At 35.3% G+C, this 18,787-nt stretch overlaps 1 protein-coding gene across 1 annotated transcript in view; it reads left to right on the top strand.

Moving 5' to 3' along the window:
* The window catches only part of DCDC1 (doublecortin domain containing 1), a 400,051-nt gene that overhangs the window by 169,113 nt on the left and 212,151 nt on the right, over positions 1-18,787 (top strand). Inside the window, exons 12-15 of the mRNA XM_029915553.1 lie at positions 3,075-3,176; positions 6,560-6,723; positions 9,774-9,899; positions 12,547-12,652. Coding sequence (XP_029771413.1) covers positions 3,075-3,176; positions 6,560-6,723; positions 9,774-9,899; positions 12,547-12,652 — 498 coding nt within the window. The remainder of the gene's footprint in view (positions 1-3,074; positions 3,177-6,559; positions 6,724-9,773; positions 9,900-12,546; positions 12,653-18,787) is intronic.

The following is an 18,787-nucleotide window of genomic DNA, read 5'->3' on the forward strand; positions in this document are numbered from 1 at the left end:
GCAATGTTTTCTCTCATTTTAAGTGAATATCTTTTATCTAGTTTTACATTTTTAATTTTGCATTCTTTTTGTTCAAGAAGGCCCACCAATTGTATTGAAGGTCCACCAAGTTCACACAGTTTGGTGAGCCTTCTTTAATAGAGAGATCTAGCCTTTACAGGAGCTGAACTTACCCTGATCATGCTGTGTGATTTACTTACTTATTCTGTTCCTCAAAAGTGGGAATCTTAGCTCACCAGTCTATCTTAAGCACATGAGCAGTGCTTGGCACATGGTAAATACTCAGTAAATATTTGTTGAGTGAATAAATTGATCAACAATATTACAATAAAACATTGGTGTGGGACACCTGGTTGGCTCAGTTGGTTGAATGGTCAACTCTTGATTTTGGCTCTGGTAATAATCCCAGGGTCATGGGATCGAGCCCCACATTGGGCTCTGTGCTGAGCATGGGTGCTTCCTTAAGATTTTCTTTTTCCCTCCCTTTGCCACTACTCAACCCACACACATGCATGCCCTCTCTCTCTCTCTCTCTCTCTCTCTCTCTCTCTCTCAAAATAAATAAATAAATTTAAAAAAAAGAAAACATTGGTGTTAATCTAATTTAATCCTGCTTAACAAAAGTTATTATTAACATGAAGGAAAGTAAAAAGACCGAGTTCACGGAAAACACTCCTTAAAACTTTTTGCTTGTTGTAACTAGTCACAGAAGTAAATTCTTATTCATAGGTATTTTCTTCAGCAGTCATTAGCTCCCATACCTTTCAAGAGGATCTGGATCACTTTTTTTTTCTTTTTAAAGGTTCTATTATCTTTCTCCTTAGGACCCAAGACTTGCCTCAGCTAGCTTTTTCCATCATCCCACTCCAAGGGTAGGAATTTAATTTTAGAGCTGTCAAGAGGTGAGGCCATGCAGAGAGCCACTGGAAGCCAATCCAGCGGTCGGTGTTTCTTAAGCCAAGGATCAGGCAGCAGGAAAGAAAAGTAGATTTTTTTTTATTTTTCTATATCTAGTCAATCACAGAAACTCTGCTTAGAAAGCTATCTTTGTTTAGACATTATACAATAGAAGTAAAAAGAACTTCTCATCCAAAGGAAGAAAAAAATATAATAATTGGATTATAGAAAAATGGGCATACTAATAAAGAGAGGTGGGCCTTAGGAAAAGAAGAATCTTATAAAATTTCAGTTTGGGCAATTTTTAGTTTTTGTAAAAATGCAGAAAACAATACATTACACAAGTGACTATATGTGAGCTTTTTAGTGTGTGTAAATTGGTGTGGAAGACTTCTTTCATTTAAACATCTAAACTTTTACTTAAACCCTAAAAGATTTTTTTAAATGCCTTTATGGGGATTTTGGAGACTAGAGCCTTTATTTATTTTTTATTTTTTATTTTTCATTTTTTTATACTTCTGGACCTAGAATAGCAGACTTCTTACTGGTCGTAGAGAAAGCAGTGAGCTAACGAAGGTCTTAGATGTTGGCCAGCTCCTATTTGCTCTCCCAGTTTGGCAGCTAACTATTTTCTAGAGCATAGTTTTCTGCACTCTGATTCCATGTCTAGAAAGTCTTGACAAAGGAACATCAATAAGTCCCCCTAACTGAACTTTTGTCAACACTAACCTTGCAGAATGCATGACACCCAGAATTGAGACTATCTTTGCTAAATGTCACTATTATTTAAGAGCTCTGTTCCAGGTTAGAGCCGTGAAGAGATTGTTGGGAGAGTGAGATTCTCCACCCACGTTATTTCCTGTCGGTTTGTAGGCAACAGTTGAGTTTACAAAGTTCCTTGCAAAAGTAGAGAGATTTTTTGCTCAGAATTGTGTATGTGCTCAGAAAAGAAGTATTAAAAACTCCCTGTTAGTGAAAGATGCTATAGGGTGTGGGATATCAATGTACCAAGGCTGACAGCAGCATTATCTCCACTGGACTGTCAGCTAAATGAAAAACATGAGTAGAAAAAAACCCCCACAATTCCTGAACATTATTACCCTTTTTTAATCTTTTTTTTTTTTTGCTAAAGCCTAAGAAAGTGCTATTGATTCACATTATTTCCCAAACCAGGCTAGGACTAATTAAATAACTCTCAAAACTGTCTCAAAAGGAAAACAGATAGTTTTCTTTTTAAATAAGGTATTTTCTTAGATTATCTTCTCTGGAAATAGCACTAGAGATAAATAAAATGACTGCTCTGATGTGATAGGTGTATCAGAAAAGGAAGAAAAGAAATTTTGAGTAAAAATAAAATAAGCAAGGATTTAAATTATTCATCAGGCCTCCCTTGGCCTGCTTCTATTCTTAAGAGTCTGGTGAATGGATTGGCACACCCCATGTGGGTCCCTACTGTGGTCAGAGGATGATGTTCATTCTGGTGGATCCCCCTTCTGAACTGATTTGTTTGGATACTTTCTCCAGAACATTTGCTAGCGGTTTTTTTCCAGTAAGAGTTGCATAAAGCAATGTTAAGAATTTTGTCTCTGTTCTCAACAACTTGTTGCGTATGCGCACTTAAAATGGATGGCTTTCATCGTACTGTTATGCAATAAATCTGTCAGGTTGAATTTCCTTTTAGAAGTCAGAAGATGAGCTGAACACTAATATATATATATATATATATTTTAAGATTTTATTTTTAAGTAATCTCTACACCCAAGGTGGGGCTTGAATCCCAACCCCAAGATCATGAGTCGCATGCTCTGCTGACTGAGCCAGCCAGGCACCCCAGGAACACTGATATATTTTAAATATAAATCAAAGATCCCTCACGTAATTTGTGGCTTTATCTTTTTCAAAAGAATTAAATAAAGTAGTTAATTTGTTGCATTTAAGCATTCAGCACAGTCAGTCAGATTTCTCCTTTAATGTCCACGTTTCCTTCTATTTTAAAATGGTAGGGAATTCCAGTCAAGTTAAAGACACTGTTCTAGTCCTTTTGATTTTCATTGCCAGGTACATGTTCATATAGTGAAAGCCAGGATGTCTTACCTTTATATATGTACATGTGAACATATGTATGAATGTGTATGTGCATGTACTTATTTTTAATTTTGAGTGTGCTTATATTTCAGATATTTGAAAATGGTAAAGACACTGGAGATATCTCTGTTTATATCAGCAAAAAAGACCTGGAGTTCAACAGCCCAACTCAGACTGGTGATATGATGGAAAAAGTGAGTTTACTGACTGGTTGTTTATGACTATATATGTCTCTCATGCTTCTTGTAGTTAATTTAGACAATTACATCTTTAAACTTGTTTTTGGAAAGATGAATCATTTGCTGCTCTGTAAACACTGATGGTCTCAAGCCTGATTTTGAATTGCTTAAACTATCAGCTTTAGAATGGCGTTAACTCTTGGTCTCATACTTAACAGCATCTTAACCTTCATTATGCCTGTAATTGGAAATCTGTCTACACTGAGCTCTGGGATTGCCCTCTTGTTTACACTTTGAAAGGAAGTGACATGATACTCAGGGGAGGGTATGTTCTGAGGTAAGGGTATTTCCAAGCCCTAGGCCCTAAGCAACTAGCATATAGTTAGTCTTCTCCTGTGTTCATTGAGAGCCTGTCCAGATGGTTTATCTTGGACACTCTTACCTTTGCTGATTTTCTAGACAATTGGGATGTTTCTCAGGCAGAACCAATATGTTCAGGGTCTTTATTTTGGGTCTTTGTCTCGCATAAAAGGACACTGAACACCCTGTTCTTTACAAATTGGGGTTATGTACCCTAGAATACACCAGTGTTTTGGGCTCGATTCCTTGGCCCAAACATAAACTTGCTCCTTTCCCTTCAGTTCAGCACTCTTAAACTTAACCTCTCCCTGGTGGCATCCGTTACTTGGCCTTTACAGTCAATCACAAGAGCTGTACAGATTTTCATCTGATGACTGGGCCCAGAAGAGTTGGAAAATTCTACCTTGATTGATTAAAGAGAGAAGCATTATGAGCTTTGGTTGGTTTTACCATCACATCTCTGACAATATAAATCATTGCATAAAAGCCTTCCTAGAATCCTCTACCTATTTTCCCTCTTATTTGTATTAGAAAATTTTACCTTTTGGTTTACATTAAAACTGAAATCCGTTTTTATGTTATCTTATATAGGAAGATATTATTTCGTAGAAATTTTTTGTGTTGGCTTATGGCATATTGAAATTGACCTATGCTTTGCTTTTTTTAAAAAATTTTTTTAATGTTTTTATTTATTTTTGATACAGAGAGAGACAGAACATAGAGGGGGAGGTGCAGAGAGAGAAGGAGACACAGAACTGGAAGCAGGCTCCAGGCTCTGAGCTGGCTGTCAGCATAGAGCCTGATGCGGGGCTCGAACCCACAAACATGAAATCTGACCTGAGCTGAAGTTGGAGGCTTAACCAACTGAGCCACCCAGGCGCCCCTATGCTTTGCTTTTATAAGCAAGTAAATCTGGGGGGGGGGGAACTTGAATTAGGGGCACTATATAGCTTTTTGTTAGGGAGATTCCCTCGCGGTACCCATGGATGCCCGGTCCCTTGGTGCGTGCTTATCTCAGTCATTAGCCTAAGATGTTTCACAGTCTTCTCAGGTCCTTGAACAAATCCTTATCTCCTAAAGGCCTGGTGATGATAGTGTTAAAGATAACTGGGGGAAGATTATCACAACTTTTGGTTGCCGTAACCCTGCCCTAGCCAACGACCTGGAGACCAAAGGAACTGAGGCCCTGACCTCCTGTAGGCTGTTGAGTGCTCATCTTTGAGCACCTAAAATTCAGTCTGTCACCAAGTTGAGAAAATAGAGATTGTGGAAATAAATTTGGTTAAGTGGTCAGGTGTTCATGTCCTCCTGCCACTTACTCCTATCTCTGTGTACACATTTCTTTCTTGGATCAGGCCTTAAATCATTTGTATCTTTCCCCTTTACAAAAATGGGTGATGCCTGTGAAGCAAAATCACTGTGATTTAAAAGATGATCAGCATTACATGTTTCCTGAAATAATAGCAACACAACAACAAATAAACTCATGGGCTAAGGTCACACAGAAATAAATGTAGGGCTTTGTAAAAACAATCTATGGAATTCAAAATATGTTTGTGGTTTCAATGAACAAAATCAAAAATAGTGCAGTTTTTTTACTGTTCTAGTACCTTCCCTATTATACTCCTAAAGAGCATAGTAATCATTATTTTTAATTCTGAGGACTTGGTTAGGCTGGATGAGAAACATTAACTTTAATGAAATGAAAAATGTGTCATTGTTTTCAGCCTTTCTGATGCTTAAGGGTAAAAATCTGGTCAACATAGAGGTGAATGGAAACAATGTAGAGATGATGAAGTTAGAGATATGGTTATTTATCTTTAATTACAACAAAGCCTACGTCTTAGGTATTCTATAATCATTATTGCTTATAAAATAAAATATTTTATCCGAACAAGAGTTTACAGCCAATAAGTAAGGAAACCTGAGGTTTACGGCAGGATCGCAACTTTGTCTTCTTTTTTCTAAGCTTCGGCATTTAGCTTCTCAATATACCTTCAATGGGAATTAATAGAAGGAGCCACAAAAGCACCCTGAATAGCAGCAAAGTAAGAAAAGGCCACAAATATACCCGCATCCCTGCCGGGATTGCAGAATAACAAGAAATTGAGAGACATAAGAACTGACAAGGAAGGAAGAAAAGCAAGCCTGTGACGGAAGGCTCCAGGGAGAACAGAGTGATGGACAGTGTGGGGTGCAGAGCAGGAAAGAGCAGAGACCCAAACATTCAAACAAAGTTGATAGATAAGGAAAAATGTCCTTTAAAATTCCATATGCAACATAGTTCAGTTGGAATTACTTTCATTTAAACTGTGCTTTAAATTAGAAATATTGTGATAATTTAGCAACCCTGAGTGTAAGAGAGAAGCAAACATTGACAATGTTATTATTTAGAATATTAAATGGCAGCATTTCATACGTCACATTTCAATTTTAGCTTACAACTTGAAAACATTTTCATTATTGAAGCAGCTCACAAGCATTGGCAAGGCTCTTAATTAAACTACATTCAAGAAAGATTCGCGTAGGTGAGTTGACATAGGCTGAAAATCATGTTTATTTCTTCAGTCCTGTAAGTGGTGAATTGCTCTACCATTGGTTACCTGAGGTTAGCAGGGGACGGGCAGGTTGCCGGCTGTAAAACTTGAACATGCTCTGGAAGGAGCCTAACAAGACGTGTAGCTCACACAAGGAAAGCATAACCCTTATCAAAGAGGACTGTTACCATGTGTAGACGCTAACTGCTCTTTCTGTAAGACTGTCACATCTGCTTTCAGTCCCTGTGCCAAAGGGTCAGAGCTCAATCACAAGCCTGTGGCACCCCCTGCTGGTTAAAAGCCCATGCTCATTTTGTTACTTTACACTGAGCTAAATATTGCCATCATTTCACACTTCTTTTAACATTCGATATGAATTTAATTATCATTTGTTTGTATTCGTTTGTTACAGAGTACAGACGGTTTATTATAGATGTTCACATTTTACATTATTTCTTCTTTTTCTTCTTCTTTGTCTTCATTATTTTTCCCAACCACCAGTTACTTCTCAAGATTCATCAGAAGCTTCAAGGATCTCCCATCAACCCACCAGGCCTCAATTTTTCTTCAATCCAGCTTTTTGATGAGCACGGCCAAGAAATTAAGAATCCATTTTTGCTGAAGAATGAGCAAAAAATTTGGGTCTCTTACGGTAAAACATACAGGTAGGAACAAGGTGTTTATTTTCTGTCTGTCCTCAATCTTTCCAGGGGCAAGCTAATTTAAAAGGAGAGTTGAGAAGCCAAGTAGCACCCTTTGTGAATTTTTTTTTTAAAAATTCTGCATTCTAATAAAATTTCCAGGGTGTTTTTTGTGAAGCTGTATTGTTTGTGAGATATGAAATCTCTCTCTCTCTCTCTCTTTCTCTCTCTCCTTCTCTCTCGTTCTCTCTCTCTCTCTCTCTGACTTTCTGTCTTAATGCCTTGTCATAGTTCTTGAAGTCTGCCTGTCAGCACAGCAAGTGGGATTTGTTCATGTCTGAGTAGTCACCTTAATGATAGCAGATGGAAACGCCACGGGGGGCCCAAGCCCATCACACTGTCATTGTCGCACACTGCCCTGACCTGCTTCCACTCCTCTATTTTTTTGTCCCTTTTTAAAGGAGAAATGGATGGTAATTGAAAAGGATCTTAAGCAAGATTTATGAAGCTGTAGACAACATGATTCCCCACTATCTCTCTATGTTTTCACAAATAAAGTCTTAACCTTTTAAGCACCAATGACAGGACAGCTAAAGATAAATTGGTAAAGCTTGTAAGCCCTATCCTATCAAAGTTATATTCCTCAAAAGCGCCTTACATTATCCCACAATAATTACTGGTTATTGCTGAGCATTGTGTAAATTTTTTTAGATTGGTAAATTCCTGCATAAAATTATCTGGTTTCTGGGAAGAGAAAAAGGCTGCAGTCTACAGGCACTGATGAGCTGGGCTGTTGTGTGGAATATTTTAGAAATTCATGCATATTTTGACAGGACACACCCAGATGAACTCTGAAACTGCTTGTCAGGAAACTTAAACACATTTTTCTGCCTATTTAAAAAATTTTTAAGCCTTTATTTATTTGAATAGGAGAAATAGAGACAAATACTTTTGCCTTTCAGGTATAATTGATCATATATATTAATTATAATGAAAATAGCACAGGCATACTAGGAGATGATTGGGTTTGCTATATATTCTAATAGTCAAAATTTCAAATACTAAAATAAATCTACTCAGAAATTCATGAAGGTTTTGGAAGAAGTTGGTTGCATTAGTTGTGGGTAGCATATTATAAAATTCTATTTCTTCTCTCCCAGTAAACTTAAAATGCTTCATAATTTCTTATGCTGTGAAATTTATGGAATTAAAAATATATGTAAGGAGTGATGTTTTCTTTCATAGACAGACTTCAAAATATAATTTAATTACATGTGAGAATTGTTGTTACAATGGTAGAACACCGGTGAATTTTATAGTGCCAAGGATTCCTGAATAATTTAGCAAGTTCTTCCAATTATAAGGAAAGGCTTTAATAAAATGTATGTCTAATAATTTCTTCCTAAGTAGTATTATTAAAGTGAAAACAATGACTAATTTTTGTTTTTACTGATGTTTGTTATTTTAATAAGATCAACCACCACACTTTTTCTTGGTTAATTGGATCACATTTATAGAATAGTAAAATGCTAAGTATCTAGAATACCCTAAAATCACCTGCAGATTAGAGCTGGAAGAATTCATAAGTGTATATTTGTTTATATGTCATTGTTATTTTATTAGAATAATATGTTTTTTGGGTTTTGATCCCAATAGAAAGCATTAGGGAACCATTATAGCATTTTGCTACTATTGGAATTTCTAAAATTTACGTCTAAAAGTTATTTCCTAGGTCTAATTTAAAATATATTAAAACAATGTACAATATGTACTAAGTAAATGATATTCATTTTTGGATAGTGGTTCTATGTGTCTAATATATGTTGATATGTGGAGTTAGTTTATTCATTCATAGAAAGATGATTGTGTCAATATCTGCTTTTATTTTGAGTCTTGTAATTACTTTTTCCTAATTTTTATTTTGGACAAGATTCAATCTACAGAAAACTTGAAAACAGTACAATAAATACCTATATATTCTTCACCTGGGTTCTTGAGTTTAAAAAGTTGCCATATTAGTTTTATCTCTTATATCTCCCTTCTCTCTCTTTTGTGGGGGTTGAGATTATTTCTAAACAATCATTGAAGTTTCACTCATAAATGCTCCCAGTCATGTAACTGAAGAATAATGGGATTTTCTTTTATGTCATAACATCATAATATCTAGCACAGTCCACAATTATGTAATATTACATAATATATAATCTGTTTAATCTACCCAAAATGTGCTTCAAAATTTTTTGTAGTCCAGGATCCAAATAAGATTTATGTATTTATGTATTGCATCTAGTTATTTTCTTGGATTCTCTTTAATTTAGAATATTCTCTCACCTTTGTTTTGCTTTTCATGACATTGAAATTATTTTTAAAGGGTTCAGGCACTATTCTTGTAGAATGTCCCACATTCTGGATTTGTCTGCATGTTTTCTCATGATGAGATTCAACTTAAAAATTTTTGACAACGCTACACAGGTGATGTGATTGAGTCCTATAATTATAAAGTTAAATATCAAGTCTTTGTCACCAATTTAGACAAAAATGGCTCATGGCTGACATAATGCCAGTTGCCATTGTTTTTATTTAAGACATTTCTCATTTGATTTTAATTCTTATGTAATTAAATTAGTCTAAAACAAAATGCCTAACAGTATGTAATATGAAAAATGAAATCAGCCTAGCATTTAGTGAGCTTATAAAAAATAGTAGTTTATAGCCAACTATTAAGAACTCACTTAATTATCAGCCCCAGAGAATATTAACAGTATATTGCATTGTATGAATGATAGTTACTTGTTTTTCTCAACTAAATACTTCGCTTTTCATATTTATTTTTAAAAATTGTATGTGTTGCAACTATCCTTGACATATTATCAATCAGCCAAATAAACTAAAATGTGCGTTTCAGATATCAGTATAAGATATCAACTATAGTGCTTTATAAATAATATGAAATTCACTAAATTCTGGACTTTATTACTCACTGATATTACAGGTTTTATTGTTTATTTGTGCTCAAATTTCAGTGTTTGTATAATTTTGCAGATCACTTTGATTTTTTTTCTTCCATTTTTCAGATCTCCACTAACCCCTGTTTTGAGTCTCACCTTTGACCAGGTGACTGCATTTGAGAGAGAGGGCATTACAGTTGCATATAAAACCTTCTTGGATCCTAATACTGTTCTGCTACCTGGATGTGACAAGTAAAGTAACATGTGCTTGGTTAACGTAATCTGAATTACCTAATTCTGATATCCCAGAGTGAGAGATTAAAACACCAAAAGATGTTCTTTAATTGCCTTCATAAACAATTGTGTATTTTTATTGACTTATTTCATGATATAATGAGCTGGTGTCTAAAAAGACTTAACTTTTCTTAAGTTTTGTAAAGCAATTAGCGGACTATAGTTTCTGCTTTGCAGAGGTAACAATTTATTTGAAATGTAAAAACTGTTTTTAGTGGTTTCTAAATGAAGAGTTTTGAATGGAAGCATTAAAATATTAAATAATATGTTTTCTTGTAGGAGTGTTCATATTTAAGCATCTCATTTGATGATGCAATCGAGAACAGAAGCAATATGCCAGAGAATTGGTGGGGTGCTGGTATAACAGGAGTTAGAAGATTTGAGCTTCTAGCCCATCTCTGCTCATGATTGTACATGAGCAGATGGTTGTCAGATTCTTATCTATAAATCATAAACCCCAGTGTTTACTATTGACTACAGTTCTAAATGAATTGGATAAGAATTTATTTAATCCTCATAACACTTATTTTAATCCCGTCATTACCTTATCCCATTATTACCCCATTATATAGAGACAGAAATTGAGGCACAGAGGGGCAGAGTAATTTGTCCATTCACACACTGGTACATGGTGGAGCCAGGATTCTAACCCAGACTGTCTTCTTTAAGAACTGTGGGCTTGGCATGTCTGGGTGGCTCAGTTGGTTGGATGACAGATTCTTTATTTTGGCTCAGGTCATGATCTCGTGTTTCGTGTGACTGAGCCCTACATTGGGCTCTGTGCTGGCAGTGAGCAGCCTGCTTGGTATTCTCTCTCTCCCCCTTTCTCTCTGCTCTTTCCCTGTTTATGCTATCTCTCAAAATAAATAGGTAAACATTAAAAAAAGGAACTGAGGACTTACTTACCATCTAGCACTGCTCAATAGAACTTTCTGTGATGATAGAAGCATATGTTGTAACTGTTAAGCACTTAAAATATGACTAATATGACTGAGTAATCGAGTTTTAATTTTAAGTTATACTAATTAAACATGTTTAATGTTTTTCATTTCGAGAAGGGGGAGGGGCAGAAAAAGAGGAGAGAGACAAGAGAGAATCCCAAGTAGGCTCCATGCTGTCAGGGCAGAGCCTGTTGCAGCGCTTGATTCCACAAACCATGAGATCATGACCTGACCCATAACCAAGAGTCCTGTGGTGAACTGAATGAGCTACTCAGATGCCCCTAAATTATTCTGATTCTGATTTAAATAGGTATATATGGCTAGTGGCTATTGTATTTGACACCAATAGTGTGTTGGATTAGGTGATCCATCTGTAAGGTCCCATCTATATTTAATACTTTGTAATTTAACAAATTATAGTCTTCCTTAATATACAAGTGAGGCTGTAGAGGGAAAATCCAGAGAACCAGAAACAGTCTGATAAGGTCACTCATTCGAGCTAGTGTCAACCTATTGCTAAACATGTCTATAAAGATGAATTCTTTGGTCTTCTTTGGTTGTTTAAACAACTCTATCCCCCAGTGACTGCCTGCACTTTCCAGGCAAGATTAGAATCTGTTTTGTTGTCTTCTTTTTCTTAATAAATAAAAGATAACTTATCAGCATTTCTTTTTGTAAGCACTTCCATTTATAAGATATATTTCTTGTGCAACAATCTTTCCCCAAGCTACTAAATTTGCCCAGACCCTTTCCCTTCAAGTTTTAGCAAGGAGTTTAATTTTTAATTCATGTATTCCTTCTTAATTTCCCTTCCCTGGATGCGTAAGTACTGTTTTATTGAGTGGTTTTTAAGTTAGATCTAGGTCACTAAGCATAACAATATGAAACTGCTCTTCCTGAAAGCAAACTTATTTGAAGACAATTTACATAATTTTTGGATTCCATTTAAATTTTATTTCTATACTCTAATGTGCATCATTTGAAATCTTAATTATCATACTCTAATTTATATTTCTCAGGGTATTGAAAAAAAATACTGTTACCAGCCCCAGACCTGGTTTCTGTTGAATAACATGCTATATGATGTATCTTGGCATATCAGTGTGAGTCAGATAATTTTATTTAGAGTTAGGATTGGTTTACTTTTAAAATAAGTGATTTGGTTGAAGTAAGAATGAAATCCAGTTCCTCCAGTTTGTGGTCAGTCCATGTGCCCATTAGACTGTGCTGCTTCTTAAGACTGTCTAAAAATCACCAAAATAATGTGTTTGACACAACCATTCTAAGTATAAAAACATCTGTTATTATTCATAGTCCATTGTATTTAGAATAAATTTTAACAAAGAAGATGGTGCCCACTATGAGTGATTCTGTAAGATTAAAAGTTTTTTTAATTTCTCTGTTATATTAATCATTAATTAGGCATGGAATTCCTCTGTAACATAAATAATTGCAAGATACAAATTGAAAGTCTCCCTTTTCCTAATTATGGATAGCTAAACACTTTACAAATTTCTGTTTAAAAAGATTATGGACTATACATTTGTTTTTCTCTCCCTAGTAGAATATAAGTTACATAAGTTATTATACTAGTAGATTAAAGAGTATTGTAATTAAGTACATTTTATTTTAACAAAATAATTAAAATATTTTACTTTTCATAGTTGGGAAGTTTGTGAGGGATTCCCAGTTAATTTCAACGGTACCAGTCAACAGATACCTGACCAATTTGAAAAGGTGGATTTGGAGGACCCCTTCCTCCAGAACAAGGTCAGAATTATTTATTGTCCTTAATAATGGTATTTTATGTATTGGATTGTCATTTGATACATCATGACTGAGTGGATTTTGTGAAAGTTTTTGAAAAGTTTAAATTATTTTATAAATATTGAGTGATTATTCTTTATTTCCTATTAATTAAGCACTTTTAAAACGGAACCAATATATAGTATTCCTACTGGAAAAGTTCTTACCTGAATTATGTCATTTAAGCACTATTGGTTAGCACATTTTCTATCCACTGTATTAATAAGTTGTCATTGTTTTAAAACTCTTTAAGATGGCTGTTAAACAAGGATTTGATCTATTTGCTCTATGGATCAATGTATTTAAGGAATAGGAGTTCTTTGGAAACCCAGCTCATGACAGTCTAATCCAAAAGGTCTATGTATTAATTAACACTTAGAAATTTCTCATGCCAGTAAAGAATTTTCTTCTCCAACTGAGCTATGAAATGTCTTTTAACAGATACTTTGCTTTTTAATGTTTTATTTATTATTTTTGAGAGAGAGGGAGAGAGTCGGGGAGAGGCAGAGAGAGAGAATCCAAAGCAGTCTCTGGGCACTGTGCTGACAGCTCAGAGCCCAATATGGGGCTTGAACACACAAATCATGAGATTATGACCCAAGCCAAAATTGGATGCTTAACTGACTGAGCCACCCAGGTGCCCCTCCACATTTAATTTTTGACTGCTCGCAAATTTAACCGTGAATAGCCTACCGGTTAACCAGAAACCTTACCAATAACATAAAGTCTATAAACACATATTTTATATATTGTATGCATTATGTACTGTATTATCACAATAAAGTAAGCTGTAGAAAAGAAAATTTTATTAAGGCGATCATAGGGAAGAGAAAATACATTTACAGTACTGTACTATATCAAAGAATATCCACATGTAAGTGGACCCACGCCGTTCATGGCTGTGTTATTCCAGGGTCAACTGTATTTCTAATCCTGTTAGATTTTGAGCAAATTTAGAACATAATTGCAACTTGAATGGCACACTAAGAATGAATGCCTTTTGTATTTTATATTTATATGAATTAAGATTATTTACCTTAGTTCTGATCTTGTTGGCATTGCTTTTTAGGTTTTTGCTATGATATTATTTCCTACTCAAAAAAACCTGTATCCCTGGCAGTTGCCTACTGAAATTCCAAATCCTCCAAATTCCAAATCCTCGTCTAATCCACCTCTACTCTCAACTTGCCTTTCCAATCTTCTCTTCTTGATCTTTATACCCTACACTACTGTTAGAGCTAATATATTGTGTCCCATAACATGTTTTTCACTTTGATACTCTTGTACCATGACATGTGTTGTTCTTTGCCTAGGATATACCTCCTTCCCCCCCCCCCACCATTCCATTCCTTGCCTTTTAAGGCTTTATTCAACTTCCTCTTCTTCCATGAAGTCTTCTCAGGTCCTCCAGAAAGAATGAACCTCAAATTACTGAACCTCCTCTTCATTCTTAGAGTTTGTGTTTTGGTATACTCATTTGTTTTTATGTCTTTTTCTTACACTAAATTGAGAATTCTTTCGGCACAGACATTATGTCTCACCCATCTTTGTATTTTTAAATTCTAGGACAGGTTTTGAATGTAGGGCAGATACACAATACATTTTTGATGAAAGATGTTTAAAATTTAGCCATAATCTATCTTTCAAGGCTCAATATTTGCTAATATGTTCCTCATGTGTTAGCCAAGCCTGACTGGTCATTTGTTGTTTTCTGAAAGTACTTCATGATTTCTGTTATTACACCCCTGTGGATTCCTTTGCCTGGAATTCAACCTCTCTTTCTTTGTCACTACCCACCAGACTTCTTTTAACACCCTTATGCTATTTTCTAATACAGTGTCTCACATACAGCTGGCATTCTTTAAATGCTTGCTGAAATTCTGCCCATCATTCTAGTCTTATTTGATTTGTGCCTGTTTCATAAAATCTTTCTTTACCAGCCTTCATCTCCAAATTAGATGTTTCTGGACTCACATCCTCATTGGATCCATTCTATGCGACTTATAATGAGTTTGAACTTTATGCTGTTCCTATTAAGCATTTTTTGCATGGTTCAAAGTTAGGACACCTGGGTGGCTCAGTTGGTTAAGCAGCCAACTTCAGCTGAGGTCATGATCTCGTGGTTTGTGAGTTCCAGCCCTACATCGAGCTCTGTGCTGACAGCTGAGAGCCTGGAGCCTGCTTCGGACTCCGTGTCTCACTCTCTCTCTGCCCCTCCCCCACTCATGCTCTGTCTCTGTCTCTCTCTCTCTCAAACATAAATAAAAATTAAAAATAGTTTTTTAAGTCAACCAGTGCCCCAAGTATGAACACATACCAGGTCACATTGAGGAAGAAAAGAAAGAATGGTAGATTCCACTGAGAATCTAGTCAGATCATAAAGGGTCTTAATTCATTGTTAGGGATTCTGGATATTGTTCTATAGAAAACAAGGGGCCATTGGAAATAATCAAGTAGAGTCAAGATCTGATTTGATGTTTGTGTTGGGAATAACTCAGGAGGTCCTTTTTTATCCTCCTGACTGGATTAGCTCTTTCTCAAGGGCAAAAGGCTTCCTGGTCATCCTTGTCATTACTGCAATATCTACATGTTCCGAGTTAGCTAGATGGAATTGAATTCATTGGTTAATTAGCTCATCCAACAGAAACCAACTCAAACCTGAAAAAAAAAAAAGGATATCAAAGAGCTATCAGAGGAAAAGAACTCAAAGGAGGCTTCTTTTTTTGATTTTATGCCAATGTAGGACTTTAAAAGATAACTATATTTTATAATGTTGAAAAATAAGAGAATAACAATCCGCTTATTTCATCATTATGAACTGGTCTTAATGATTCAGTGAAAAAGAGAAAACTCATCTTAAGTAAAAGTTTGTACCCTATCATATTCTTAGAAGAAGAAATTGGTTTTGAATAAAATTTTAGTCCGACCAAAATAGTAGTATAAGAAAGCAATGATTTGATAAACTGGCTAGTAAAAAGAAACTTTCAAAGGGAAAATGCCCCTCCCTTAGCTATGAAACCTTTACAATCCTTTAAGAAAAGCATCTCCAATTATATAGACAGAGGTGACCAGTGCATTGGAAATAGTAATTTAATAACCTGAAATGGAGCACTTTTAAAGAGCGATTCTAGCAGAGGTGCTAGATATCTATAGGGCCTTTTATTGTGGAATCTCAATGCTCATTGTGGTAAAGAAGACACTAAGAGGATTACAACAGGGGTAGAGAGAAGGAGGCAAAAGCCGATATTCTTGATGCATACATCTTAAAATTGGCTTGAGAGAGAGATGCCAGCGCCCCAACCCCTGGCTGTTCTTTTAAGTCTCTGATTGACAAGTAAAACCTTTCCTACGGAGAAAAATTTGGAACATATAATCCCTATTAGTAATGTGAGAGATAGATATAACCCTGACAATTACAACCTGTTGCTCTTTTATCCATTTCAAAAGAAGATTTGGAATCTACCACAAACTGACAGTTTGGCAAATACGTCTTTCTACACTCCTCTATTGTTACCTAAATTGGTAACATTTTTATATTGCTTCAGTTTAAGGGCAATAAAATTAAATATTTCCATGCACTGGATGAGATTTAAACTTGACGGTAGTTACTATAAAAAAAAAACACATTTCATGAGAGGAATAGTTATAGTAATACCAGAATATGGGGGGGCAGAAAAGTGGACTCCAGGTTTTGGCAGGTAATATATTCTGCCAAAATGGAAGGAAACATACTTTGATCCCAGGCCCTTTGGGGATCAAATAGTATAATTAGACTTTAGTAGGACATTAATGACAACTTTTGGTATGGAAAGAGTGAGATCATTACCAAATTATGATTTTAGAATTGTGGCATACCGGTTACAAGTTATAAACTTAAAGCTTACAAATCAGCAGTCATGGATGCTAGCAGAATAAATTCTTCTATATGTCACAAAGGAGGCTGGGAAAAAATGGCCCCTTTTTACTGTTCTATTTCTTTGAACAGCAAGTCATCGAAAACTAATGTTTTCTGCAAATAAATGATACTGGAGAAATACAAAATTTTATTTTTAATTTTGAACTGGTTGCCGTTAGAATAGGACACAGAACTTTAGTAAAATCCTGAGCCCCTGCCTTATTTTTAGAGCAATATTTGGAAGGTATTTGAGGACTGCCTATTTACGTCTTCTATCTTTGATTGCATAATTATGTACTCACTGGTATTTTCTGCCTTTAGACTTCTCCAGTTCTTGACCTTTGAGGTGGGTGTATTGATCAGCTATAGCTTTAGAGAATTAAAACAATAAAAATGAACATCAGGGACATGAGGAAAGATATTATAACATTTCTTTTAGTTGTGGTTTTAATTCGTAGATCGTTTTTTTAACTTGGCCCTAAATTCACTATCAAAAGTGAAAAACCTTATAAAATTTCTATGCAGTAAAGAAAACAATGTCCAGAATAAAGAGCTTCTCCTTTCAAGAAAAATTTCATTGTCTTATATTTTATTCCTCAGTAGATCTGTAAGTAAGACCATAAGTGGTTCTCTTATTATTTTGAATTTTCACAGGAATATTGAAGGCTGCACTACTTTCACTAGTGATTTGGACAAAGAAAATTAAGCAAGAAGTTTTAATAGGCCCAGAATATCATGCATCATTTTTTAAATCACTGGCAGCTTCTGTATCAGCAGTTTATTCAGACAACCAAAATCATAATGGTCATTTGAAGGTATATATATATATACACACACACACACATATATATAGAGAGAGAGATACAAAACAATGGAAGAGATTTTCTAATGACGTATGTGATGGTAATGTATTTAGAAAGCAGTTTCAACATAAATCCTGTTGTATGCATATATGTGCATGTGCACACACACAAGGGGTATCATGTTTCAGGTTGTCAGAGCACTTTTATTTTATGAATTGCAGTTTTCAGTTTTTATTTTCCCAACCTTCATAAAGGTTTGTCTCAAGTTAAACTATCCAATTAAACTAAAAGGAGAAAAGAAGGTGAAGTCACAAATTGAAATTTAATGGCCGTTGTCAATTTTAAATGTATCAGAACCCCAGACTTGGCAAGATTTTTTTCTCTTAATAATAGGCATCGAAGCTGAGTTCGTGGGCCTGGCTGTGTCTGGTCTATGTAGAATCACTTGGGAGCTGTCCAGCAAAATATCTCTCGAAGAACAGCATGGTGTTAATACTGGGTGCCAACCCAAGACAGACACAAAAGACCCCTCGCTCTTCACCAATAAGCCAACTGTTAAAAGATTAAACCATGTTGTGGAGATAACAAGAATTTAGGCGCTGGCAGCAGGTGCTGTACAAAGAAGCAGTTGGCAGTACAGTCCTTCTGTCTGACTAATTCCAGTCAAAACAATCTTCTTCCCAGTTGCAGAGGGGAGTTTGGAGTGTGATGGCAACTTGGAGTTAGGAGGTTGAGTAAGAGTGCTACTTTAAATGCTGAGTCCTGTGGCGGGTGGATTAGTAGAATATAGTTTATCATTGTTCAGAAACTGTGGGGGATTCCCCTCCAGAATCCAGCCACTACTGGCTAACTGAGGAATACACAATCAAAGAGCTGCAAGTCAGATCTCTTTACATCATGGGGTTGCTGTATTTTTAAAATTTTATTTTCACATATAGGACTCAAAAGACATTTTCTTCTCTTGGGGAGTAACTATCTTCCATTATAGGATTAATTACCAAATATATTAGCTGTACTCTTTTGTAAATATTACCTTTTAAATTATCATTTAATTTTTGTATTTTGAAGAAGCAGTTGCTACTCAACAAATATCTAGTATTAGCACATGTTTAGAATATACTTTTTAGTATGAGAAAATAACCTAAATTGTTATTGAAGCAACATCATTTATTTAGCTTAATGCAAAACTGACACATTCCCATAATCCTATACAAACAAATATTGGTACTTAAAAATTTAGTATGATAACTCAGGAAAAGTTATCATGTAAGTTAGTGGAAAAGTTTATTAAATGTTAAGTAGATTTTCTACAGGTGATGTGAATGTCTATTAATTTTACAATCAAGTCGAAGTGAGAAATGCTAGAAGATATACCATATCTTTGACATATGTAGTCAGATA

This window comes from Suricata suricatta, chromosome 11 (genome assembly GCF_006229205.1).
Source record: "Suricata suricatta isolate VVHF042 chromosome 11, meerkat_22Aug2017_6uvM2_HiC, whole genome shotgun sequence".
NCBI lineage: Eukaryota > Metazoa > Chordata > Mammalia > Carnivora > Herpestidae > Suricata > Suricata suricatta.